General features: G+C 52.8%; 2 protein-coding genes across 2 annotated transcripts; one reads left to right on the top strand and one right to left on the bottom strand.

Annotated features, from left to right (window-relative positions):
• Positions 1-10,905: 10,905 nt before the first annotated feature.
• On the bottom strand, positions 10,906-12,522 carry LOC112271070. Its single transcript, XM_024459981.1, has 2 exons — positions 11,071-12,522; positions 10,906-10,966 (listed from the first exon to the last, which is right to left on the bottom strand). Exons 1-2 carry the CDS (start codon positions 11,924-11,926, stop codon positions 10,950-10,952), a joined length of 873 nt encoding a protein of 290 aa, XP_024315749.1. The 5' UTR covers positions 11,927-12,522; the 3' UTR covers positions 10,906-10,949.
• Positions 12,523-18,722: 6,200 nt separating this feature from the next.
• Positions 18,723-26,364, top strand: LOC106866053. The gene is made up of 3 exons (XM_014898579.2): positions 18,723-18,795; positions 25,215-25,967; positions 26,072-26,364. Exons 1-3 carry the CDS (start codon positions 18,723-18,725, stop codon positions 26,086-26,088), a joined length of 843 nt encoding a protein of 280 aa, XP_014754065.1. The 3' UTR covers positions 26,089-26,364.
• Positions 26,365-27,567: the final 1,203 nt, after the last annotated feature.

Raw genomic sequence — 27,567 nt, 5'->3', positions numbered from 1 at the left:
GCGAGCCGTTGCTGCTCTACCTAGCGGCAACTGACCAAGTGATCAGCTCAGTGCTGGTTGCTGAGAGAGAAGAAGATCTCCCGGGAGCTGAGCTTGCGGGGCGGGGGGCTGAGCCAGCCCCGGCAACCGCCTCGAACCCGATAACTGCCATTGAGCCAGCGGCGTCGACACCACGCAAACGACTCGTGTAGCACCCCGTGTACTTCGTCAGCACGGTGCTGCGCGACGCCCGCGTATGGTACCCGCAAGTGCAGAAGCACTTGCTAGGGATTCTGCATGCATCACGCAAGCTGCGCCATTACTTCCGTGCACCGTGTCATGGTGGTGTGAGGGTTCTGCCTTGAGCGGGCCCTCACCAACCGTGAAGCCACCGGGAGGGTGGCCGAGTGGAGGATGGAGTTGTCAGAGTTTGATCTGCACTTCACGAACACCAAGAGTATCAAGAGTGCCGCTCTGGCAGATTTCATTGTAAAGTGGACCTCGATGGGCATAGAAGAAGAGGAGCCGGAGACCAGCCTGCCCGGCAACTGGACGAAGCGTTCAGCCTGCAAAGGACTGGCGCCGGATTCGTCATCTAGTCACCCACGGGCGACCAGTTGAAATTCACCATCCAACTCGACTTCCCCAATTCCACCAACAACACGGCTGAGTATGAGGGGTTGCTCGCCGGGTGTGCGGGTGGCGATCGCCCTCGATATCAAGCGCCTGGTTGTTCGCAGGGATTCCCAACTTGTGATCAACCAGGTTAACAAGGACTACGACTGCCCGCAGATGGCAGCGTACGTGGATGAAGTCCGCAAGTTGGAACGCAAGTTCAAGGGTTTGTGATTCGAGCACATCAAGCGCAAGGATAACTTCGCGGCTAATGAACTGTCCAAGTGGGCAGCAGAGCGCCGGAAAGTCCCGGTGGGAGTGTTCTGGCACAGGCAGACTGCACCTTCAGTCACTCCCAAGCCGGCTGCCGGGGAAGCCCCCCCGGCAACCGAAGGGAACCCCGCAACAGCGGAGGTCCATGCCGCCGATGTGGCGGCATGCATGAGTAGGGAAACCCCTCCTTGGGCGACGGGCATCGCCCGCTACCTCAAGGGGGAAGCCCTCCCTGAAGATGACGTTGCCGCGAAGCGCGTAGCCCGGCAAGCCAAGATGTATGCTCTGGTAGACGGGGATCTCTACCGGAGGCGTGCAAATGGACTAAAGCTCTTCTGCGTGCCCCAAGACGAATGGCGCGCACTTCTGGAAAACATACACCGAGGCACATGCTCGCACCATGTGGCCTCCCGGGCTCTAGCCGGCAAGGCTTTTCGGCACGGCTTCTACTGGCCTACAGCGCTAGCCGATGTCAAGCAACAAGTCAAGACGTGCGAGACGTGCCAGTTCCATGCAAAGAAGAGTAACCAGCCGGCACAAGCCCTGCAAGTCATTCCATCCTCCTGGCCGTTCGCGGTCTGGGGGCTGGACATCATCGGCAAGTTGCCGAGAGCGGTTGGCGGCGACGAGTTTTTACTCGTGGCCATCGACAAGTTCTCCAAGTGGGTGGAAGTGGAGCCAGTGCGGAAGGTGACCGCTCAGGCGGCCATCAAATTCTTCAAGGGCATTGTGTGCCGGTTTGGTGTGCCTAACGGCATCATCACCGATAATGGCACAGAATTTACGAGCGCCGTGTTCCAAGCCTACTGCGAGGGCATGGGCACCAAGATCCACTTCGCTTCTGTTGCTCACCCGAGTAGCAACGGACAGGCGGAGCGAGCCAACGCAGAGGTGCTGCGGGGGCTCAAGACGAGAACCTTTGACAAGCTCAAAGGCCACGGGAAGCATTGGGTCGAAGAACTCTAGGCCGTGCTGTGGTCAATCAGGACCACACCTAGCCGGGCAACGGGTGAAACTCCTTTCGCCCTTGTCTACGGGGTAGACGTGGTGCTGCCCCTCGAACTCAAGCATGGATCTCCTCGGGTACGCGCGTACGGCAACCATAGCCAACACGAGCGGAGGGTTGACGATCTTAACTTCATCAAAGAACTTCGATGCCGGGCTGCTGTACGAGCTGCACGCTATCAGCAGGGACTCCGCCGTTATTATGACAGGTGGATCCGTACTCGGGAGCTCGAGATCGGAGACCTTGTCCTGCGCCGGATACAAGGAACGAAGGCCGGGAACAAGTTGGCTCCGAAATGGGAGGGCCCCTTCCGGGTAGTGCAGGTGACCAGGCCGGGGGTTGTCCGGCTGGAAACCGAAGAAGGCTTGCCGGTGCAAAACAGTTGGAATCTTGAGCACTTGCGCAAGTTCTACCCGTGAAGCGGCGGAGCCTGACCCACAGGTGATGCTGTTGCAGCATGCCTCTCGAACTAGTCTAGCTGGGCAATCCCCGGTTGTAATCCGCTAGTTTCTATGAATAAAGATAAGTGTTTTTCTCTGAATTTCAAGTTGTCTCGATTATTGCATGTTCTTTCTTCTGTCTCCTGCTCTAGGTGCACAAAAGGCTCTTTCATCCTTGGCTGTGAGCAGGGGGCTGCCGGAGCCTCGGAAACGAAAATCCCATTGTCGGATCACTCCGGCACGGGGTCGTGCCTTTGCCGAGTTCCCCGCAACGCGCACCACACAGTAGCTGCATCTTGGGAATGGAAGAGTGCTCACACCCAAGTTTGGTATCGACCCTTCTGTGCCCGGGGGCTGGGAGGCAGGAGGGATGTCTGTGCTGTACCGTTTTTTCGTGCATTTCGATTTTTTTTTTGCAGCATCTCGGGCTTGGTAAGAATCTGACATGCAGGATAAGGATAGGGGTTGGACACACGGTGATGCTCGTGGAGTACTCACGGGCCGTGTCGTCTAGCGGGGAGCCACTGGTGCATGGTGACAGCTTCAAGGTTCTTACCGCGGGAGGGTGTCGCCACGTGTGCCGTGGTAGCTCAGGCGCGTGGCGGCAGGATTCTTCACCGTGCCTACAAAAGGGCATGGTGGCCACGGAGCAACTCAGAGCAAAGCTAAGGAGATGGCTACAGAGGCGAGGGAGGCCGCAGAGACACGGTGGTGGCGCATTCCATCCGTGCTCAGCACCCATGGGTGCACTGCCACCGTGCCCTTGCCGCATCCCTCCAGCAGGCGGTTCCAAGGCGAGGGTTGCCGCAGAGACACTGTGGGGGTGCATGCCATCAGTGCTCAGCGCCGATGGGTGCACGGCCACAGTGTCCCTGCCGCACCCCTCCATCGGGCGTTCCAAGTATAGAACTAATATGCTCGACATGAGAACAGACAGCTAAGTGCATTCTGCTAGGCACCCAGCTTTCTAGTACTCAATGCTGGCTCGTTGGTGTGGGTCGGGTCTTGCGTGTGGCACGAGTGTTAGAAGGACGCTTGCGGGGGGAGTGCGCTCCTCATGCAGATTGCGGGTCCGCCCCATAGGCGCGTGCTTGGGAGTAGCTAACCTGCAAGCGGAGTGGCTCGCCACTGCCACTTGGCCCCAGGTTGGCACCACGGGTCCGTCCCGGGTCCCTGGTCTGGTTAAGTGGAAAGCGTGCGAGTCCCCGGCAAGACAAAGCGCAACACACGGGGACGGGAAGATCCACCCCACGAGTCAATTTCAGGAGCAAGTACCAAGTAGAATCAGAAAGCAAGATTCCTAAAAGTAGCAAATTATTACATGGACTAATAAAACCATAATTGTTCAACGGCGCCAAGCGCCACTTGCAGGAAGCAAAATGAAAACAAAGCTTGCAGAGGACTAAGACGGCTGGTTGCCGGGGGCTTCCGCTGGGGGCTCCGGCTCCGGCTTCCTCTGCATCCGCTCCACCACTTCTTCGACGAACCTGCTTACCGCCCTGGTGTGGGAGGGGCCTTCCTCGCTGTCCAACCACGCGTCCAGCAGCGTCTCGAAGGGGAAGTCGGGGTGGTGGTAGTGCACCCGGGGTGGATCTTCTTGGCAATCTCCCTAGCGCACGATGCTATCTCCCTGTCGCAGAACTTGGAGATCCACACGTCCAACGCCCCGAGCTTCCCCACCATGTCGGAGAAGAACGGGATCAGGGTGCTGACGTCCGTACCATCCACCTTTGCGGCTTGCAGCTCGAACCTTGGCAGCAGCTCGCGTACGGCCTGGGCGATCTCGTGCAACTTCTCGGTCTCCCTCCGTCGCTGCTCCGCCAACTTGTCATGGTTGCCTTGCGCCAGCGGCACCGCATGCTTGGCCTTGCAGAGGAGTTTCGCGAGCCGCGCGATCTCCTTGGCCTTGCTCACATTGTCCTCGCCCATCTTGACGAGCTCACCCCTGTCGGTGGACAATTCAAACTCGAGATGGACGCTCTTTTCCTTAGCGGAATTGAGCTCCTTCTCTCGCCGCTGCCGCGTCCTCTGCGGCCTTGGCCTGCTCCTCCAGCTTCGAGCGCAGCGCCTGGAGCTGGGAGGAGTACCTGCTGACCAGCTCGCTCTTCTCGTTGAGGCGAGCTTGAGCTGTTGCGAGCACCTCCTCGTGCTCCTTATTGGCCTTCTCCTGCGTCGCAGCCAGTGAGTCTAGTACTTGCTGGTGCTCGGTGCGTTGGGCCTCCGGTTACCGGTGGAGCTCTGCCTCGGGGACGACCGGCATTGTGGCCTCGTCCCTGGCTGTCGAACCAGGCGGGTCTCCTCCCTTAGCCGGGAGAGCTCCTGCCGCTCCCTCTCGACATCCCGCCGCACTTCGCCCAGCTGGCCCTTCGCGAGCTCGTGGTGCTCCCTCACCTTGTTGAACAAGGTGTCGAACGCCAGTTGCTGCTCCTTGATGGCGTCAAGGAACTGGTGCCCCTGATCGTAGATACTTGGGTCCCAGGTGATTGGGTCCTAAGTCGCCCTGGCAAGGATGCCGAGGTCTGGGCTGGAGGTAGCGGCGGACGAGGACAAGACCCCCGCCGCCATGGTTTGGCCGGGAGGAGCATCGTCCCCTTGCAGGGGAGCCGCCTGCTGCTCCCCAGCCACGTCTTGCTCCACACCCGCGCTAGTGGGTTGCGGGTCTGGTGGGGGGGCCACGCCCCCGGCAGGAGTCGCCTCCTGCTGAGCGGCTGCGGGGTCCGCACCTCTGGTCTGCGGGGCCAGGGACGTGCCGTCGAGCGCCCCTCCGGTAGCGGCGGGAGGTGCTACCACCGTCGTATCTGGGGTGGCGGGGCTTGGCGCAGGGGCCACCTCGGGCTCGTCCCTCAGCTCTGCGTCCTCGGCGTCAGAGGTGAGGTCGATCACGATGTCGTCCGCCCCCGTGGTGGGTGCATCGGGACCTGCGACAAGAGCAGAATGAGTATCTCAAGCTAAGATGGGGTACCCGGCAACGAGCACAAGGGAGTTCGGGGTGATTACCTTGTGGGGTCGCCCTGCTTGTGGGAGGAGGCTTGTCCCCCTCCGTCCCGGCTTCTGCTGTCGGACTATCCCCCGCAGGCTGGGTCTCGCGTGCAACCAAGATAAACACACGGTTAAGGATCAGCGTGCAAAAGGAGCGTGTACAGTGGAATCAGGAGAGGGGACCGTACCTGCTACGGGCATAGTGGTGGCGGGCGTACCTCCTCCTCTAGGACCGGGTCGGCAGCGGGCGTAGTGGCGGCGTCGCGGGCCCACGTGCTGGCCTGGCTGGCACTAGTACTAGCCCGCGTACGCGGCTTCTTGCTGGGCGCGGCGGGTGTAGAGTCGGTTCTCTCCCTCTTTCCGGCTCCGGCTGGAGCGCTGTCCCTGCAAGGCGTCAACGAAGAAACAAAGGAATCAAGGCAAGCACAAACTCGTAAATAGAAGGGGGGAGGAACCATCAGCTTACCTTGGGGGGTTGATCCTGAGCGAGTAACCTGTGAAGATCCCCCGCTTTGGTGGGGCCGCGGACCCTCGTGGAGTTGCCGCGGCAGCTGCCAGGGTGCCCGTAGTCGTTGCGGAGGAAGCTGCTGCCGCCGGCGCCCTCGGTCGCCGCACTAGCGGCACGTCGTCCTCGTCCTCCACCTCCGCCTCGGGGAGGACCGTCCTGGCCCCGGCAATGCCGCCAGGCTCGTCCCCGGAGGACTCGTCGCCGGGCCAGCTGAATCTAATCCCCCCCTCGCTCTCCTCAGCCACTTGCTTCCCACGGGCTGCGGGTGGCGGAGGCTTCGGGGCTGGGACCGGGGGATCGGACATTAGCCCCCACCCGTTGCATGGTGGGTAGCCGCCGATGATGTCATGGAGGCCCGCGACGCCAGCGTGAAGGGATTGAGCCCCCAGGGGCAGCTCCGCGAATGGAATGTCCTTGCCTGTGATTCCCTTCACCCACTCCTGGATCACCTCCGGTGTCCAGCCCACGCTATCTAGGCGCGTGGAGTCGCCGGGCCCCATGTACATCCACGCGCGACGGGACCGCAGCTGCAGTGGCGTGATGCGTCGGCTGATGTAGGTACGCGCCACATCCCGATCGGTGAGCCCGCTAGCCGCAGGGCCTTGATCTTCTTGATGATGGGAAGGAGCTCTGTGTCCCGACTGTCACGGTCCCGCCAGCTGCCGTTACTCACCGGTAGCTCGGTGGGCGTGTGAATGAACTCGTCGGGCTCATCCACGCGAACCCAACACCAGCTCCGGCGCCACTCCTTCTCGATCTTCTTCTCGCTCTGCACAATGAACTCCGACTTCATCTTGTCGCGGCCGCGGAACGTGACTGTTGGGGAACGCGGTATGCTACGCTAGCACAAAATAAAATTTTCTACCGCTTCCGCCCGGATCAATGCTGTAGATAATGGATCACGAGATTACCACTAGACGCGCAGACCCGTAGCGGAAGTAGAGTCGATGTAGCGCGTCGATGCCGAGTAGTCGAACAGCCTGCTCCTCCTCGCCGATCCCACGAACAGTTCGTCCAAGCGCCGCAGGTGCAGCGCCTCCGAGGTATCCACACGTACAGGGAGGAACTCCGTGCGGCAGACTGCTAGATCCGATCGCAAGGCTTTGGGCGTGGAGGTGCGACGGCCGAGTCTAACTCGCGTCTGAACTGGGGTTACCCTAGACGGGTTGGTCTCCTCCACTTATATAGACGTCCCCAGTGGGCTCAACACTTGGGGCCAATTAGGAGTCCAAGCCCGATACGAGTTGGATCCGATCCAACTCGGTTCCCACCCCTTAAGCGTGTGACCCTTCAGGTTCGCGGTCAGTCGGCCACGACTACGAGCTCGGACTGCGGGCCCGAGTAACACCTTACTCGTCCACTGGCACCGACTCAAGTCGATAGTTGGTAGCGGCGCCTAGCAGCACGTGCCAACTCCCGAGTAACCACAAGGTATATTGACGAACCATACAATGTGTCATATGCAACATTCCTTTTGCCTCGCGATATGTGTGTCGAGCTCAAGGCGAGTGCGTGTCATCCTTGTGGATAGCTCGAGTCTCTTCTCGTTCCTGTGATACAGATTCCCGAACGGGTTAACACTTAACCCAAGTCGCATGGCCATGCTTTCCGAATCTGATCACTCGAGAGGGCCCAGAGATATCTCTCCGAACAGGAGGGGCAAATCCCATCTTGATCAACCATGACTCGCAGTATGTTTCTCAGCAAACCCGAAAGCTACCTTTATAACCACCCAGTTACGGAGTAGCGTTTGGCAACCCCTAAGTAGGCCGATTCACATCCCAAGCTCATACGATGACCTCAGGTCTAGGACTGGCATATACATCGTACTTGAGACTAACAAATGACAATCATCTCGTTGTGTCTCAGTGCGGGTCTGTCCGACTCAACAATCTCATTGTCGAGTCCATGCTATCAGTCGGCAACACCTTGCCCTATGACTTGTGAAACATAGTCATCATACTGATTCACATTGCTAGTCTAGATTATGTGTCCGCATAACCTCAATGACTAGGGACCATTAGAACAACATCATAGAATACATAGTCTCACAAACAAATCACGTATTTATTGATACATATCAGTGATGATGTTCAAGGACAATAACAATAACTCATGAATACATAGGAAATAACATCATCACATGATTGCCTCTAGGGCATATCTCCAACAGTCTCCCACTTGCACTAGAGTCGATCATCCAAGTATCGCATACCCATGGCTCGTGTGTGCGCCTCATGCTTTGGCTGCGGGAGAGGCTTTGTCAACGGATCGGCAATATTGAGATCCGTGTGTACCTTGCATATCTTAACGTCACCTCTCTCCACGAATTCCCGTATGAGATGGTAACGCCTGAGTATGTGTTTGGATTTTTGGTGATGTCGTGGTTCTTTGGCTTGTGCAATAGCACCACTGTTGTCACAGTAGAGGTCCATGGGATTGGACGCGCCCTGAACCACTCCAAGCTCAGAAACAAACTTTCTGATCCAAACGCCTTCTTTCGCGGCTTCCGAAGCCGCGATATACTCAGCTTCTGTTGTAGAGTCGGCCACCGTTTCTTGCTTAGAGCTCTTCCAGCTCACCGCACCTCCGTTCAAGACGAACACGTATCCAGATTGTGATCGATAATCGTCCTTGTCGGTTTGGAAACTAGCATCGGTGTAACCCTTTACAACGAGCTCATCCTCACCACCGTAAACCAAAAACATATCCTTAGTCCTTCTCAAGTACTTAAGGATATTCTTCACCGCTGTCCAGTGACTCTCACCGGGGTCAGCCTGATACCTGCTCGTAACACTTAGAGCATAGGAAACATCCGGTCGAGTACAACATGGCGTACATGATGGATCCGACCGCCGAAGCATACGGAATCGCACTCATCCGACTTCGCTCATCAGAAGTCGAAGGACTCTGAGTCTTGCTTAGACTTATACCATGCGACATGGGCAAGAACCCTTTCTTTGCGTCATTCATGTTGAACCTCTTCAACACTTTGTCAACATATGTACTCTGGCTTAAACCAATAAGCCTCCTTGATCTATCTCTATAGATCCTGATTCCCAAAATATAAGCCGCTTCTCCCAAGTCCTTCATTGAAAAACTTTTCTTCAATGAGTCCTTGGCGGCTTCTAGCATCGGAATGTCATTTCCAATCAATAATATGTCATCCACATATAAGATTAGAAATACGACTGAGTTTGCACTAAACTTCTTGTATACACAAGGTTCTTCTTCATTTTTGATGAAGCCAAACCCTTTGACTACTTCATCAAAACGAATGTTCCAGCTCCGAGATGCTTGCTTCAATCCATAGATGGATTTCTGAAGTTTGCATATTTTTCCAGCATTCTTTGGATCGACAAAACCCTCGGGCTGTATCATATACACGTCCTCGGTTAAATTTCCGTTAAGGAAAGCCGTTTTGACATCCATTTGCCATATCTCGTAATCGAAATATGCAGCAATAGCTAGAATGATCCGAACTGATTTAAGCATCGCTACCGGCGAGAAAGTCTCGTCGTAGTCAACTCCTTGAACTTGTCGAAAACCCTTTGCGACAAGTCGAGCTTTATGGATTTGAACATTTCCATCCATATCAGTTTTTCTTTTAAATATCCATTTGCACTCAATGGTTTTTACACCCTCTGGCGGATCTACCAAGTTCCAAACTCGGTTTTCATCCATGGACTTTAATTCGGATCTCATGGCCTCAAGCCATAACTCGGACTCAGGACCCACCATCGCTTCTGCATAATTAGTCGGCTCGTCATTGTCTAGCAACAACACATTGCGTATATTACGTAGTCTTTCCGACCTTCGTGGATACGGTGCTGTATTGGCCGTGGGTACGACGACTGGCTCAGTCACACGGACATCACCTGTCAAGTTATCCCCTACTGGCTCATCTCGAACTTCTTCGAGTTGCACTGACCTCCCACTTGCCTCTCGACTGAGAAACTCTTTCTCAAGGAAGACACCGTTTCGAGCGACAAACACTTTGCCCTCTGCCCGGTTGTAGAAGTAATATCCTAAGGTTTCCCTTGGATATCCCACGAATATGCACTTGTCTGATTTGGGAGTGAGCTTGTCCGACTGAAGTCGTTTGACAAATGCATCACAGCCCCAAATCTTTAGAAAAGACAAACTGGGACGCTTTCCAGTCCATATCTCATATGGTGTCTTATCTACGGACTTGGATGGTACTCTGTTTAGTGTGAACGCTGCGGTTTCTAGAGCATAACCCCAAAATGACAAGGGAAGATCTGACTGACTCATCATCGACCGAACCATGTCCAACAAGGTCCGGTTCCGCCTTTCCGACACACCATTTCTTTGTGGTGTACCCGGCGGTGTGAGCTGTGGAACAATTCCACAACTCTTCAGATGATCGTCGAACTCGTGACTCAAGTACTCGCCTCCACGATCAGATCGTAGAAGCTTTATTTTCTTGCCACGTTGGTTCTCTACTTCATTCTGGAACTCCTTGAACTTTTCAAAGGTTTCCGACTTATGTTTCATTAAGTAGACATATCCATATCTACTCAAATCATCAGTGAATGTTATGAAGTATTGATAACCTCCTCTAGCTGTCGTGCTCATTGGTCCACACACATCAGTATGTATGAGTTCCAACAAGTCGGTCGCCCTCTCGCAACTCTTTGCAAAAGGCGACTTGGTCATCTTGCCTAGTAGACAAGACTCGCATGTCTCGAATGATTCATAATCAAACGAAGTTAAAAGTCCATCTCCATGGAGCTTCTTCATGCGTTTGTCACTTATGTGACCCAAACGACAATGCCAAAAATAGGTTTGATTCAGATCGTTGGGCTTGCGCCTCTTGACATTAATGTTATAGACAGATTCTCCTTCAAGATTAAGGATGAATAACCCGTTCGCAACAGGTGCAAAGCCGTAAAACATATCCTTCAAATAAAAAGAACAACCATTGCCCTTAATATTGAATTCATAACCATGACTCAACAACTTTGAGACAGATATAATGTTTCGACTTAAAGCAGGAACATAATAACAATTATCTAATTCCATAACAAATCCAGAAGGTAAATGAAGTTGCATAGTCCCGGCGGCCAACGCTGCAACTCTTGCTTTATTGCCAACCCTTATGTCAACCTCTCCACTTGCGACGCTCCTAGTCCTTGCCAACCCCTGCATCGAGTTGCAAATGTGAACAACCGATCCGGTATCCAATACCCAAGAGCTGTTAGGTGCATCAGCAAGATAAATGTCTATAACACATACAACAACCGTACCTGAAGTAGAAGTCACACTTCCACCCTTCTTTGCCACGTGGGCCTGGTACTTGCTGCAGTTCCTCTTCCAATGACCGGTGCCTTTGCAGAAAAAGCATACGGTCTCTGAGTCCGGTCCAGCCTTAGGCGCAGCAGGGGCAGGGGTCGGGATCACATCCTTAGCCTTTCCCTTCTTTGCCTTCTTCTTAGCCCAAGAATTCTTCTTGAACTTTGGCTTTCCCTGTACCAGCAACACTTGCTTGGTATTTTTCTTGATATCCTCCTCTGCTGTTTTAAGCATCCCATGCAATTCAGTGACTTTCTTTTCCATACCATGCATATGGTAGTTCTGAACGAACTGCGCATAGCTTGGCGGAAGAGATGCCAGAATTGTATCCGTGGCCAACTCTTGGCTCAGCGGAAAACCCAGCTTCTCCAAGCTTTGCGTGTAACCAACCAACTTGATTACATGTGGGCTCAAGGGTTCGCCTTCTTTCAGCTTAGTCTCCAGGAAGGACCTCCAGACATTAAATCTTTCGGTCCTAGCCTGAGTCTGAAACATGCCTTTGAGAGTCTCGATCATATCGAAAGCCTCAACATTCTCAAACTGCTGCTGCAGTTCGGGCTCCATATAGGCAAGCATCAGACAGCTGATCTCAATCGACTCATCACATGAGCGTTGATAGGCGTTTCTAACAGCAGCAGTGGCATTATCAGCCGGCTCCTCTGGAAGTGGGTTCTCTATGACATGTTCTTTCTTATCGTGCCTGAGAACGATTCTCAGGTTCCGATACCAGTTGGTGAAGTTAGTTCCATTTAGTTTATCTTTCTCAAGAACAGATCTCAAAGCAAAACTGGACAATTGAGGTGGTGCCATTGATCTACAACAGAAAATGCAAAAACACTAAGACAAGTATTCATGAAGAGTAATTCATATTAAACAATTTAATAGAAATATACTCCCACTAAAATCAACATCCCTCCATTGATCATTAGTGATTCAAGATCCAAGATCAACCAATCGTCTAGTGAGCTTTAGCATCACTGCTAGCCGATTGAATCACTCGGTAGGCAACTCTTGCCAATCGTATCTCTATACGACTCTTGTTAGTCGGTAGGCAACACTTGCCCCGGCTCCGACTCCTTTCACCTCGAGGCCCAAAACCGTTTTGATAGCCCCGTCAAGTTAACCAAAGCTTCGCATGTAAGTGTCCGACACGAACATCACCAACGACAAGGAAAAATGGTGATACCCCAATTTCATGAGCCCATCACCAAATGTACTTGTCTTGTGGTGTTGCAGCTATTGGGGAGGTAAATAAACTTGACATTCTTTGAGGGATCATTCTACTCTAACACAATAACATGCATAGGAGTAAACAAAGCAATAACCATCACAGATAATCAAATTAACATGTGAAATAGTATGGCTCTGTTCTTCATGGTGATCTCCATCTCCAGGAACCTGTTCATCAAGCCGCCATGGTGCACACGTCCTCCAATTCATACTAAATGACTACACCTAGTATCTAGCAAAGAATTTACATGGAGAATGACATCAAATGCCGACACGCAGGTCGTTATACAATTATAAAGACAGCACCTTGGCTCCAGCCTGGCTGACAAACTCATGACACGCAGGTCATGCAAATATTACACACATGCATCACATACATATGAGCCATACTATTCACATCAATCCTGCAAAAACAAGTTAAGCGTAGAAACCTATTCTACCGAATTGATGTGAACTCGCAACAACAACTAAGGCGCTATGAATAGATAGCACGGCGGTAGAATTTTTCAGATCCAATCCGAAATTTCCTTCATGGATTTCTATTCCGATTCGATCAATCACATTGATCTCATGAATTGTATCCGGATTTATGTTTCACTGTCTACTCCGATGGCGGAAATCCGACCGGTAGGAGTATGTTGTGTCACGACCTTCTACATCACGATTATCAGAATCGAATATCCATGATCCCCGAGTACAATCGATCCAATCGATTGACTACAAAACCGATCTAACACTTAGATCGACCACCAAGATAGCAATAGATCACATCTACTACTAACCGCATAACACTTATGCACGTAATTCGAATCCAAAACAGACAGCATCGGCTCTGATACCACTGTTGGGGAACGCGGTATGCTACGCTAGCACAAAATAAAATTTTCTACCGCTTCCGCCCGGATCAATGCTGTAGATAATGGATCACGAGATTACCACTAGACGCGCAGACCCGTAGCGGAAGTAGAGTCGATGTAGCGCGTCGATGCCGAGTAGTCGAACAGCCTGCTCCTCCTCGCCGATCCCACGAACAGTTCGTCCAAGCGCCGCAGGTGCAGCGCCTCCGAGGTATCCACACGTACAGGGAGGAACTCCGTGCGGCGGACTGCTAGATCCGATCGCAAGGCTTTGGGCGTGGAGGTGCGACGGCCGAGTCTAACTCGCGTCTGAACTGGGGTTACCCTAGACGGGTTGGTCTCCTCCACTTATATAGACGTCCCTAGTGGGCTCAACACTTGAGGCCCATTAGGAGTCCAAGCCCGATACGAGTTGGATCCGATCCAACTCGGTTCCCACCCCTTAAGCGTGTGACCCTTCAGGTTCGCGGTCAGTCGGCCACGACTACGAGCTCGGACTGCGGGCCCGAGTAACACCTTACTCGTCCACTGGCACCGACTCAAGTCGATAGTTGGTAGCGGCGCCTAGCAGCACGTGCCAACTCCCGAGTAACCACAAGGTATATTGACGAACCATACAATGTGTCATATGCAACATTCCTTTTGCCTCGCGATATGTGTGTCGAGCTCAAGGCGAGTGCGTGTCATCCTTGTGGATAGCTCGAGTCTCTTCTCGTTCCTGTGATACAGATTCCCGAACGGGTTAACACTTAACCCAAGTCGCATGGCCATGCTTTCCGAATCTGATCACTCGAGAGGGCCCAGAGATATCTCTCCGAACAGGAGGGGCAAATCCCATCTTGATCAACCATGACTCGCAGTATGTTTCTCAGCAAACCCGAAAGCTACCTTTATAACCACCCAGTTACGGAGTAGCGTTTGGCAACCCCTAAGTAGGCCGATTCACATCCCAAGCTCATACGATGACCTCAGGTCTAGGACTGGCATATACATCGTACTTGAGACTAACAAATGACAATCATCTCGTTGTGTCTCAGTGCGGGTCTGTCCGACTCAACAATCTCATTGTCGAGTCCATGCTATCAGTCGGCAACACCTTGCCCTATGACTTGTGAAACATAGTCATCATACTGATTCACATTGCTAGTCTAGATTATGTGTCCGCATAACCTCAATGACTAGGGACCATTAGAACAACATCATAGAATACATAGTCTCACAAACAAATCACGTATTTATTGATACATATCAGTGATGATGTTCAAGGACAATAACAATAACTCATGAATACATAGGAAATAACATCATCACATGATTGCCTCTAGGGCATATCTCCAACAGTCTCCCACTTGCACTAGAGTCGATCATCCAAGTATCGCATACCCATGGCTCGTGTGTGCGCCTCATGCTTTGGCTGCGGGAGAGGCTTTGTCAACGGATCGGCAATATTGAGATCCGTGTGTACCTTGCATATCTTAACGTCACCTCTCTCCACGAATTCCCGTATGAGATGGTAACGCCTGAGTATGTGTTTGGATTTTTGGTGATGTCGTGGTTCTTTGGCTTGTGCAATAGCACCACTGTTGTCACAGTAGAGGTCCATGGGATTGGACGCGCCCTGAACCACTCCAAGCTCAGAAACAAACTTTCTGATCCAAACGCCTTCTTTCGCGGCTTCCGAAGCCGCGATATACTCAGCTTCTGTTGTAGAGTCGGCCACCGTTTCTTGCTTAGAGCTCTTCCAGCTCACCGCACCTCCGTTCAAGACGAACACGTATCCAGATTGTGATCGATAATCGTCCTTGTCGGTTTGGAAACTAGCATCGGTGTAACCCTTTACAACGAGCTCATCCTCACCACCGTAAACCAAAAACATATCCTTAGTCCTTCTCAAGTACTTAAGGATATTCTTCACCGCTGTCCCCCATGCTCGGGGGCTACTGTCGCACCAGTGGCACCCGGGGTGCCACCATTGCGCAACGCGTGGGTCGCCTTGCTTGCTCTCCGCAAGGACTGCACCACAGGCAAGCCGGTGCAAGCTGCCCGGGAAGCCACCAGCCCGGCAGGACTAGCCGGGCTGCGGGGGTCGCCTCGGATGGCAGCGCAAAGGTTCCCGTCAGGGCACCCTCCCGGCGTAGGCGCTTACAACAGGGCCGGCGCCCAGGGCAAGCAGAGTATTGGCACCACGTGGCCACCTAGCAGGCACCTTTTGCACAGGGCTGGTCAGGGCGTGGAGTATGGCACAAGCAAGCATTAAATGCTCCGACAGAAGGGTGGTTCCCTGTCAAGTCAGCCCACAGTGAGTGGCCCGCTGTGAATCCAAGGCACGTCCGCCCGAGTTACAGTGCTTCGTACCATGCATGCATGCCAGCACAGCAAGGGCAAGCTGCCTAGGGTCTTTGCTCGACACTTGTCCCCCATGCACCAACGCCAACGGTCCGGGTTCTTTTTGGGGATTGCACTCCAGTGGAGTTAGAGTTCGGGTCTTTAGCTAAAAGTAGCAAGCAGCCACTTAGCAGAAAGGGAAGAGAGCGCCCGGGGACTCCCCGGCAACCTCTAAACACTTGTTCGTTGGCTAATAAAAACTCAGAAGCGGGACGTAAGGTTTTACACCTCCGGGTGACCCGAACCTGGGTAAACAGGCTGGTGCATTGTAAGATCATCATTGACCTCGTCGGCGATCGCCGAAGAGATCCCCAGCGCTCACTACCGAACCAAAAAGGGGGTGCCTCGCATGCCCGATGTCTAAGCCCCCGGCTACGACATTTGCGGTCGATTGGACGCAGCCCCCGAGTGTCGGGTGCGTCCAATGGCAATGTTTTGGGTCGATTAGAGGCAGCCCCCGAGTGTCGGGTGCGCCCAATGACATGTTTGAGGTCGATTGGTCGCAGCCCCCGAGTGTGGGGTGTGTCCACTGACAATGTTGTGGTCGATTGGACGCAGCCCCCGAGTGTCGGGTGCGTCCACTGACAATGTTGGGATCAATTGGACGCAGCCCCCGAGTGTCGGGTGCGTCCAATGACAAGTTTGCGGTCGATTGGTTGCAGCCCCCCCGTGTCGGGTGCGTCCAATGACGAGTTTTGGGTCGATTGGAGGCAGCCCCAGAGTGTCGGGTGCGTTCATTGACGAGTTTGCGGTCGATAGGACGCAGCCCCCGAGTGTCGGGTGCGTCCATTGACGAGTTTGCGGTCGATAGGACGCAGCCCCGAGTGTCGGGTGCGTCCAAAGACAAGTTTGCGGTCGATTGGATGCAGCCCCCGAGTGCCAGGTGCGTCCAATGACAAGTTTTGGGTCGATCTGAGGCAGCTCCAGAGTGTCGGGTGCGTCCATTGACGAGTTTGCGGTTGATAGGACGCAGCCCCCGAGTGTCGGGTGTGTCCAATGACGAGTTTGCGGTCGATTGGACGCAGCCCCCGAGTGTCGGGTGCGTCGAATGACAAGTTTGGAGTTGATTGGACGCAGCCCCCGAGTGTCGGATGCGTCCAATGACAAGTTTTGGGTCGATTGGACGCAGCCCCCGAGTGTCGGGTGGGTCCAATGACAAGTTTTGGATCGATTGGACGCAGCCCCCGAGTGTCGGGTGCGTCCAATGACAAGTTTTGCGTTGATTGGACGCAGCCCCCGAGTGTCGGGTGGGTCCAATGACAAGTTTTGGATCGATTGGACACAGCCCCCGAGTGTCGGGTGCGTCCAATGACAAGTTTGCGGTCGATTGGACACAGCCCCCCGAGTGTCGGGTGCGTACAATGACAAGTTTTGGGTCGATTGGACGCAGCCCCTGAGTGTCGGGTGCATCCATTGACAATTTTGCGGTCGATTGGACGCAGCCCCTGAGTGTCAGGTGCGTCTAATGACAAGTTTTGGGTCGATTGGAGGCAGCCCTTGAGGGTCGGGTGCATCCAATGACAAGTTTGCGGTCGATTGGACGCAGCCCCCGAGTGTCAGGTGCGTCCACTGACAAGTTTGGAGTTGATTGGACGCAGCCCCCGAGTGTCGGGTGCGTCCAATGACAAGTTTTGGGTCGATTGGAGGCGGCCTCCGAGTGTCGGGTGCCTCCAATGACAAGTTTGCGTCGATTGGACGCAACCCCCGAGTGTCGGGTGCATCCAAGGACAAGTTTTGGGATCGATCTCTCATTTCTGAGTGTGATGTGATCGCAACAAGATAAGTAAAAGGAAAAGACTCTGAGTATAGGAGCATAAATATTTTTATTACGTATCGATGGTACAAGAAGGTACTTGAAAATGCAGAGAAAAGAGGACAAATAGATGAGAAACTAAAAAAGAAATCAAGTAAAAAAGCCTGGCGCGTTGGCGGCGCAGTTGCATGGCGTTTCGCGTCTTGCTTCTTAAGTCCGCTGCTCTGGATTGGAGTCTGAGCGGGAGGTTTTTGATTCTCATATCCCGCAGTCGAGTTGGCTGAACAGCCCTGTCGAGGCGTGGATGAGCCCACAGGTATGTGTTTGAACTGACTTACTCTTTGGCAGGGGCTTTTGAGCTACACTGCATGGGCTGCGAAGCCGGCTTGGTGTGCTCGTTGTTTTAGTGCGCCTGCTAGAGGGGGATCCCGTTGTTGCAATTGGGGGAGCCTAGCGAGCCAGTACCCCTTAGTTGATAGGGCCGCTGGCTGAGCCAGCATTGGCGCCCTTTGATGAAGAGGCCTGTGCTTCCTCTGTCTTCAAGTCTACACCGCCTGTGGCCCCAATGACCCTTTTAAGGACAGAATTTTGGTCGTCGTCTGTTAAGAAGTTGGCCTGGCCAGTCTGGTCCTGCGCGGCAAGTGACTCGGAAATTTTATGGAATTCACAGTCGCAGTGATCGGACCGCAGGAAGCTTCCAGAGATAGTTATCACGCCGTTGGGTCCAGGCATTTTGAGCTTAAGGTAAGCGTAATGCGGGACTGCCATAAAGCGTGCTAGCGTGACGCGACTCAAGACCATGTGGTACTGGGATGGCCAGTCGACCACTTCGAAGTCGAGTCTTTCGCGTCTGAAATTGTCGGGTGTGCCGAACACCACGTCAAGGCTAACTTTGCCCAGTGGAGTGGCTGCTTTTCCTGGGATGATCCCATGGAAGGTTGTCTTTGTGGGAGCCAGCTTTGTTGTTGAGTGATTCATCTTTCGTAGGGTGTCGGCATAGATAATGTTTAACCCACTTCCGCCGTCGATGAACACTTTGTTCAACACGTAGCCCCCGATCTGTGCGTCGAGCACCAGTGCTGCGTTTCCCGGTTGCGGGATGCAGGGTGGGTGATCTTCTCTGGAGAACGTGATCTCCACTTCAGACCAGTCGAGGTACTCCGTTGAAGAGGGAGGTGACCTCACGGCCCTATGGACCTGCCGAGTTATGGACTTTTGGACCCTATTTGTGGGTTTCCCTTTTTGAATCATGCAGATGTGACCGACCGGAGTCGGATATGAACTGGCAACCGTTGTCGGCGCTTCTAGTGGCGGTGCAAGTGCAATTGGGTGCACTACACTGGCAAAACTGGCTGGGCGAGGAGGCGGAGGAGGAGCACCGATGGCTAGAGCTCCTGGTATGGGAGGCAGCAAGGGTGCATTGACTCCTTCGTTAGGGTATGGAAACATCCCAGGTAATTGTGAGAAGCAAGCACTGGTTGCCGACTGCTGTGTCCTGGCAAACTCAGCCTGTAGTTCCTTGAAACGCCGGCACTCGGCTAGAGGGTGACTTGGTTTGATGTTGCTTTGCTCATCCCTGTAGACGTGAAATGGGCAAGGGGAAGCTAGTTGTTGAGAAAGGGTGGGTTGGTTCCCTTTTCTCTGCCATTGTTGCTTGCGCTTGTCACCACCTCGAAAACCTCCACCGCGATTTCCGTTCTCCCGAGAGCCAAAATCTGACGGAGACGCCACTGCGATGAATTCAGGTGGGTGTGACTCTTCAAAGGCTCGGTTTTTGCGCTTCCTCCTTCGATCGTGACCACGATCACCCTCTTCTTCTGGAGATCGGTGGCACTCATTGCGAACTGAGTCTTCACCGCCAGCCCATCAATTGGCGATTTCCATCAGATAGCTGATGGTTGTGGGCCGCACACGACCCAATTCTTCCTTGAGTTCGACTCGTCGGAGTCGGAGTCCTCGTTTGAAGGCGTCAATGGTGCTTTCATCGGAGACTTCCTCACAAGCCTGTTTGGTGTTGGTCCAGCGCTGGATGTACGAACAGATGGATTCTCCCTCTTTTTGAATGCAAGCTCGGAGTTGCTTGAGGGAGACGGGTCGTTTGTACGTGGACCTGAAGTTGCGGGTGAAAGCTTGGACGAGTGGACTCGCTGGCCGGCGCGTGCGGCATTGTGTCCGCTCGCGCGGCTGGCTCTGGCGCTGGGAGCCACACCATGACACGCGCGGCTATGATATCTTCCGCCGGGGTCTGGGCGGGAGGCTGTCGATTCTCCGACCGGCTGCCCTCCGACCTGTCACCCGGTGCCCTCGGGTGAGTGGGGCGAGACTCCGTCGGTGTCGCACGCGACGCGCTGTGCTCATGGTGTAGCTGCCGCTGCGTGTCTTCGGCCTGTGAGTGGACTCACTGGCTGGCGCATGCGGCATTGTGGCCGCTCGCGCGGCTGGCTCCGGCACTGGGAGCCGCAGGCGCCCTCGGCCGGTTGTCTGCCGACGGCCAAGGAAGTGGAGGTGGCAGCTGCGACTGCTGCTGCTGCCACCGTGGAGGGGATCCCTGGTCCCCCCCTTGTGCTTGTGATGCACGCGCAACGTCATGGGACCGAGTGCGCATGGCGAGAGTGTCGCGCAAGTCGACCCGAGGCTCGTCTGCCTTCTTGGGCGGCATGGCGAGCTAGTCGTTGAAGATGTCGTAGGCGAAGAAGCCGATGTTGACGACGATGACGCCGGCGGTTAACCAAAGCTTTCTGCACGCCCTCCTACCTGGCACGCCAGATGTCGGAGCACGGTCTCCGACACCGGGGATGCCGAGCACCCCCTTTTTGGTTCGGTGGAGGGCGAGGTGATTGGTCCGGCGATCGCCGACGTGGCGATAGACACGAAGTGTAGACACAAAAGTTTTACCCAGGTTTGGGCCACCCGGGGGTGTAATTGTTGGGAATATGCCCTAGAGGCAATCATGTATGATGTAATTCCCAATGTATTCATAAATATTATTGAGTTGTCCTTGTTTGAACATCTGATATGTATCATTGAATATGTGATTTGATTGTGGAACTATGTATTCATGTTGTTCATACTAAATTGTCCTTAGTCATTGAGGTTGTGCTGGACACATAACCTAGACTAATGTGAAAGTTGGCTGATGACTCGGTTCCACTTGTCATGGGCATGGTGATGTCATTCCAGCTTACACGGACTCGGACGGGTAAACGGACTCACGCTTAGCCATTAGCAGTACCAAAAAACAGTGAAGAGCACTTAGCCAGAAAGATAGCGCCCGGGGACCCCCTGGCAACATGTAAACACTTGATCTGTAGTCAATACCAGTTCAGACAGTCAGGACGTAGGGTTTTACACCTCCGGGTGGCCCGAACCTGGGTAAAAACGTGTGTGCATGTGTTCTTAGCTTGCATGCATTCGGTGTACATTACTTTGCAGGTTGCGTAGGCCCATCGGCCACGCCGGCGATCGCCGGAGCGATCCCTGACGCCCCTGCCCCATGATGCCGCCCGCACCGGCCGGCGAGTCGAGTCGCGGGCCGAGGATACGCAGCGACAGCGGCACCATCAGCGTACCGCGTCGCGAGCGACGCCCGGGGGCTCACACCCTGCGCACCCGGAGGCGTCCGGGGCCAGAGCGGACAGCAACCACTCGGGAAGGCTGTTAGCAGGGGGCTGCCGGAGCCTGGAAAACAGAAATTCCGTTGCCGGATCACTCCGACATGGGGTCGTGTCATTGCCGGGTCCCCCGCAACGCACACCATGCGACAGCAGCGTCTTGGGAACGAAAGAGTACTCACACCCAAGTTTGGTATCGACCCTTCTGTACCATTTTTTCGTGCATTTCGAATTTTTTCGTAGCATCTTGGGCTTGGTAAGAATCTGACATGCAGGATAAGGATAGGGATCGGACACACGGTGATGCTCGTGGAGTACTCATGGGCCGTGTCGTCTAGCGGGGACCACTGGTGCGTGGCGACCGCTTCAAGGTTGTTACCGCAGGAGGGTGTCGCCACGGGTGCTGTGGTGTCTCGGCGCGCGTGGTGGCAGGATTTTTCACTGTGCCTACAAAAGGGCATGGTGGCCACGAAGCAACTCAGAGCAAAGCTAAGGAGATGGCTACAAAGGTGAGGGAGGCCGCAGAGACACGGTGGTGGTGCGTGCCATCAGTGCTCAGTGCCGATGGGTGCACTGGCAGCAGTGTCCTTACCGCATCCCTCCAGTAGGCGGTTCCAAGGCGAGGGTTGCCGCGGAGACACTGTGGTGGTGCATGCCATCAGTGCTCAGCGCCAATGGGTGCATGGCCACAACGTCCTTGCCGCGCCCCTCCAGCAGGCGTTCCAAGTGCACAAATGATACGTTCGACATGAGAAAAGACAGCTAAGTGCATTATCCTAGGCGTCTAGCTTTCTAATACTCAACGCGGGCTCGTTGGTGTGGGTCAGGTCTGGCGTGTGTCTGGAGTGTTAGAAGGACGTTTGCGGGGGGAGTGCGCTCCTCATGCGGCTTGCGGGTCCGTCGCGTGGGCGCGTGCTTGGGAGTAGCTAACCTGCAAGCGGAGTGGCTTGCCACTGCTGCTTGGCCCCAGGTTGGCACCGCGGGTCCGTCCTAGGTCCCTGGTCTGGTTAAGTGGGTAGTGTGTGAGTCCCCGGCAACACAAAGCGCAACACATGAGGACAGGAAGACCCACCCCACGAGTCAATTCCAGGAGCAAGTGCCAAATAGAACCAGAAAGCAAGATTTATGAAAGTAGCAAATGATTACATGGACTAATAAAACCATAATTGTTCAATAGCACCAAGCGCCACTTGCATGAAACAAAAGGAAAAACAAAAGCTTGCAGGGGACTATGACGGCTGGTTGCCGGGGTCTTCCGCATGGGGCTCCGGCTCCAGCTTCCTCTGCATCCGCTCCACCACTTCATCGACGAACATGCCCACTGCCCTGGTGTGGGAGGGGCCGTCCTCGCTGTCCGACCACGCGTCCAGCAGCGTCTCGAAGGGGAAGTCGGGGTGGTGGTGGTGCACCAAGGGGAGGATCGTATCGGCGATCTCCCTGGCGCACGATGCTATCTCCCCGTCGCAGAACTTGGAGATCCACACGTCGAGCTGTTGGGAATATGCCCTAGAGGCAATCATGTATGATTTAATTCCCAATGTATTCATAAATATTATTGAGTTGTCCTTGTTTGAACATCTGATATGTATCATTGAATATGTGATTTGATTGTGGAACTATGTATTCATGTTGTTCATACTAAGTTGTCCTTAGTCATTGAGGTTGTGCTGGACACATAACCTAGACTAATGTGAAAGTTGGCTGATGACTCGGTTCCACTTGTCATGGGCATGGTGATGTCATTCCAGCTTACACGGACTCGGCTAAAGAGTTTAGCGAGTCGGACTGACCCATATTGAGATGCAACGAGTAGGTCGTCATTTGCATGTCTCAATCAATGTAATCCTTAGACCTGAGGTTATCGCACAATCCGAGTTGTGGATCACCAACTTAGGTTCTGTCAAACGTTGTTCCGTAACAGGGCAGTTATAAAGGCAGAGTTCGGGTTGACTGAGAATCAAGCTGTGTGATGTGGATAACCAAGATGGGATTTTGCCCCTCCGACTGGAGAGATATTCTCTGGGCCCTCTCGAGTGATATGATTCGGGAAGCATGGCCATGCGCGACTTGGTTAATTGTTAACCGGGTCGATCGACTAAGAGTTAGTCGGATGAATCGTATATCACAGATCGAGAAGAGAGTTGAACTATTAAAGGGATGACGATTAATCGCCTATAGTTCGACAAGGTATATCGTGAGGCAAAAAGGGACTAAGACGTATGTCACATTGGAAGGTACGTCGTCATGACTCGATGGTACTTGGGAGTCGGCACGTTCTGCTAGGAGCCGCTACCGATTGATCGATTGTGAGTCGGACTCCAATCGTGTCCAAGTCGCCATGAGCCTGTGGGGTCACACACTTAAGAGCGGGAGCAAGTATTTGGTCGGGTTGGACCCGAACTGGAATTGGGCTGACAATGCGAGTTGGACTCGCAGGGTGGATGGGCCACAAGGCTTGGAGCCCACTTCCACTCGATATATAAGCAGGGGCGTGGGATGCCTAAAGGGCACGGTTTTTTCCACTCTCATGCGTTGAGAACCCTAGCCCGATTCAGTTCAACCGTCGCACCGGATCTAGCAGTCCGCCGCCGGAGCTCCTCCTCGCACGTGTGGATACCGGCAGAGGTGCTGTACGTTCAGCACTTCGACGATCGCGGGATTGGATCGGCTGGATCGGATCGAGGGACTGCACTGCATCAAGGCGCCGCATCAATAATCCGCAACTGCGCGTCTAGTGGTAATCCTCGTGGCCTTCTACCTCGGCTAGATCTTGGGAGTTCGCGTAGGAAAAGTTTTTTGTTTATCTCTACGCGCCCCTTCAGTGGTATCAGAGCGGTAGCTTCTGGTATTAGGCCCTTGATCGCGCATATGTGATATGCAGTAGGCATTAGATTGGATCTAGTTGCTGTTTTGGTGGTCGGTCTATGAGATAGATCGGTTTTGTACAAGGTTGATTGGATCAATCATACTCGGGGATATGGATGATCTGTTGTCCGTGATCATACTGCTAAGGTCGTGGAACGACATACCCCTACCGGTCGGTTTCCGCCATCGGGGTATACTGTGACACGTAAATCCAGTTGCGGTGATCGAAGATCAAAGAGTTTGGTCGAATCGGAACACAGATCGGATCTGGGTAAAATTGTTTTATCCGATGAAGAAATCCATGACCGGAATGCAGATTTGATCTGCGTTTTCCGAAACACAGATCGGACCGCCGGCTTCGCCCTGTCGTAGCGCCTTAGATGTCGTTGCGAGATTCACAACGCCGATAGATATCGTTTCTATGCATAACTTGTTTTGCAGGATGTTGTGAATGGTATGGCTTATGTGCATGTGATGTGTGTATTCCATACGTGATCTGCGTGTCACGTTTTTTGTCAGCCGGCTGGAGCCTAGGTGCTGTCATTTATTGTATAACGACCTGCGTGTCGAATTTTCCATGTAATTTCCGTTCACTAGCTAGTGTAGCTACTTGGAGAACCTGGAGGACATGCAATCCGATGTACAAGTCGGCGACATGGAGTAAGGCGGCACGTGACAAGAATTGGCACGAGTCTACTTACAAGCTTTGTGGAGATGGAGATCACCATGAAGAGAGCCATACCATTTCACATTATAATTGCTTTATTTGTGTTATTGTTATGTCTCAGTTTTACCTCTATTAGATAGTTGGTAGTTTAAATCTCTCAAAGAAGGTCTAGTCGGTCGCCCCGCCAAGTGCTGCACCATCACAAGTTGGACATTCTTGGTAGTGGGCTCATGAAATTGAGGTGCTACCAATTCTTTCCAACTAGGTGGGTTTGAGTCGGACTCTTACAGCGGAAGCACTTGGTAAGCTAGACGAGTCCATCACAACGGTTGTGGGGCTCGGGGCGAGGTAGGTCGGGAGCCGAGGCATGTGATGCCACCCGACTAACAGGAGTCGTATGAGATGCGATTGGCAAGGTGTTGCCTACCCAGATCACTTGGCGGCTAGCGGTGATGCTAAAGCTCACTAGTCGTTTTGCTTATTTAGGATCCTGAATCACTTAGTAACCATCGGAGAGATGTTGGTTCTAGTGGGAGCATAAGTATTAAAGCGTTTAATATTCCTGCTCTTTTATGAATACATGTCTTAAGTGTTTTGCATATTTTCTGTTGTAGATCAATGGCACCTAGCAACCTTCCTCATTTGTCCACTTTTGCGTTGAGGTCGATCCTAGAGAAAGATAAACTTAATGGAACTAATTTCACCAACTGGTATCGTAATCTGAGGATAGTCCTCAAGCAAGAAAAGAAGGACCATGTTCTAGACACTCCACTCCCAGATGAGCCTGATGAAGATGCGACAGTCGCTGTCATGAATGCCCACCGTAAGGCTAGAGATGAGTCTACGGAAATTAGCTGTCTTATGCTTGCACACATGGAACCGGACTTGCAGCAGCAGTTCGAGAATGTTGAGGCCTACGATATGATCGAAAGCCTCAAAAGTATGTTCCAGGCTCAGGCAAAGACCGAGAGGTATCAAGTCTCTCAAGCTTTGCTTGGCTGTAAGCTCAAAGACGGCGATCCACTAAGTCCGCACGTGATCAAGATGACTGGTTACGTGCAGTCTTTGGATAGGCTGGGTTTTCCCATAAGCGATGAGTTCGCTACAGATATAGTTCTGAACTCTCTTCCTAGTGCATATGCTCCGTTCATCTCGAACTATCACATGCATGGTATGGATAAGAAGCTCACTGAACTACATGGGATGCTCAAGACAGCAGAGGCTGACCTCAAGAAAGGCACCAGTCAAGTGTTGATGGTGCAGAATAAGGCTAAGTTCAAGAAGGGTTCTTGGACTAAGAAGAAGAAGGCTAAGTCAGGAGGCAAAACTCAGGACTCTGTCCCGAGCGCTGCCTCAGGGACTAAGCCATCTCCTGCAGCTGGATCCACTTGCTTCTATTGCAAGACGGATGGGCACTGGAAGAGGAACTGCAGCAAGTTTTTGGCTGACAAAGCCAAGAGTGGAAGTGGGACTTCTAACTCAGGTACGCTTGTTTGTAATGTTATAGACATTTATCTTGCTGATGCACCTAACAGTTCATGGGTATATGATACCGGATCAGTAATTCACATCTGCAACTCGTTGCAGGGGCTGGTAAGAACTAGGAGCGTGGCAAGAGGCGAGGTTGATATTCGAGTCGGCAACAAAGCGAGAGTCGCTGCGTTGGAAGTCGGCACGATGCAACTTCATTTACCTTCAGGATTCTTAATGGAGCTGAATAATTGTTATTATGTTCCAGTGCTTAGTCGAAACATTATTTCTGCCTCATGTTTAATGAGACAAGGTTATGAGTCGAATATTAAGAATAATGGTTGTTCTTTATATTTGAAAGATATGTTTCACGGCTTTGCACCCGTCCTGGACGGGTTATTTATTTTGAATCTTGATAGTGAATCAGTCTATAACATAAATGTGAAAAGGTTAAAACCAAATGATCTGAATATGACTTACTTTTGGCACTGTCGGCTTGGTCATATAAGTTGGAAGCGCATGAAGAAGCTCCATGATGATGGACTTTTAACTTCGTTCGACTTGGAGTCGTTCGAGACATGCGAGTCATGCCTACTCGGCAAAATGACCAAGACGCCTTTTGCAAGGAGTTGTGAAAGGGCGTCTGACTTGTTGGATCTAATACATAGTGATGTATGTGGCCCAATGAGCACGACAGCCAGAGGTGGTTATGAGTACTTCATTACCTTCACTGATGATTTGAGTAGATATGGATATGTCTATTTAATGAAACACAAGTCGGAAGCCTTTGAGAAATTCAAGGAATTCCAGAGTGAGGTACAAAATCAACTCGGCAAGAAAATAAAGTTTCTACGGTCGGACCGTGGAGGCGAGTACATGAGCCATGAGTTTGATGACCATCTAAAGAGTTGTGGAATAGTTCCTCAGCTTACTCCACCGGGTACGCCGCAGAGGAACGGTGTATCAGAACGGCGGAATCGGACCTTGTTGGACATGGTACGATCAATGATGAGTCGAACAGATCTACCTTTGTCATTTTGGGGATATTGTCTAGAAACTGCAGCGTTCACACTAAACAGAGTACCATCGAAATCGGTAGAGAAGACACCGCATGAGATGTGGACTGGCAAAAGGCCGAGTTTGTCTTTTCTTAAGATTTGGGGCTGTGAAGCATTCGTCAAGCGACTTCAGTCGGACAAGCTCACGGCCAAGTTGGATAAGTGTATTTTCGTGGGGTATCCAAGGGAAACCTTAGGGTACTACTTCTACAACCGAGAAGAGGGCAAAGTGTTTGTCGCTCGGAACGGTGTCTTCCTTGAGAAAGAGTTTCTCAGTCGGGGAGTCAGTGGGAGCACAGTGCAACTCGAAGAAATTCGGGAGGAACCTGCTAGAGGCGAGTCAGCTACAGTCTTAGAGGCTGAGCCGGTCGTGGTATCTATGCCGGTAAAAGCACCAGAACCACGGAGATCTGCTAGATTGCAAAGTGCTCGTGAAGTATTACTGTTAGACAGTGATGAGCCGACAACTTATTCGGAAGCGATGGTGGGATCTGATTCTGAGTCATGGCTTGGAGCCATGAGATCTGAGTTAAAGTCCATGGATGAAAATCAAGT

The sequence above is a fragment of the Brachypodium distachyon genome, chromosome 2 (assembly GCF_000005505.3).
Source record: "Brachypodium distachyon strain Bd21 chromosome 2, Brachypodium_distachyon_v3.0, whole genome shotgun sequence".
Classification (NCBI taxonomy): Eukaryota; Viridiplantae; Streptophyta; class Magnoliopsida; order Poales; family Poaceae; genus Brachypodium; species Brachypodium distachyon.
Note: the sequence above shows the minus strand (reverse complement) of the source record. Positions and strands in the feature narration are given on the sequence as shown.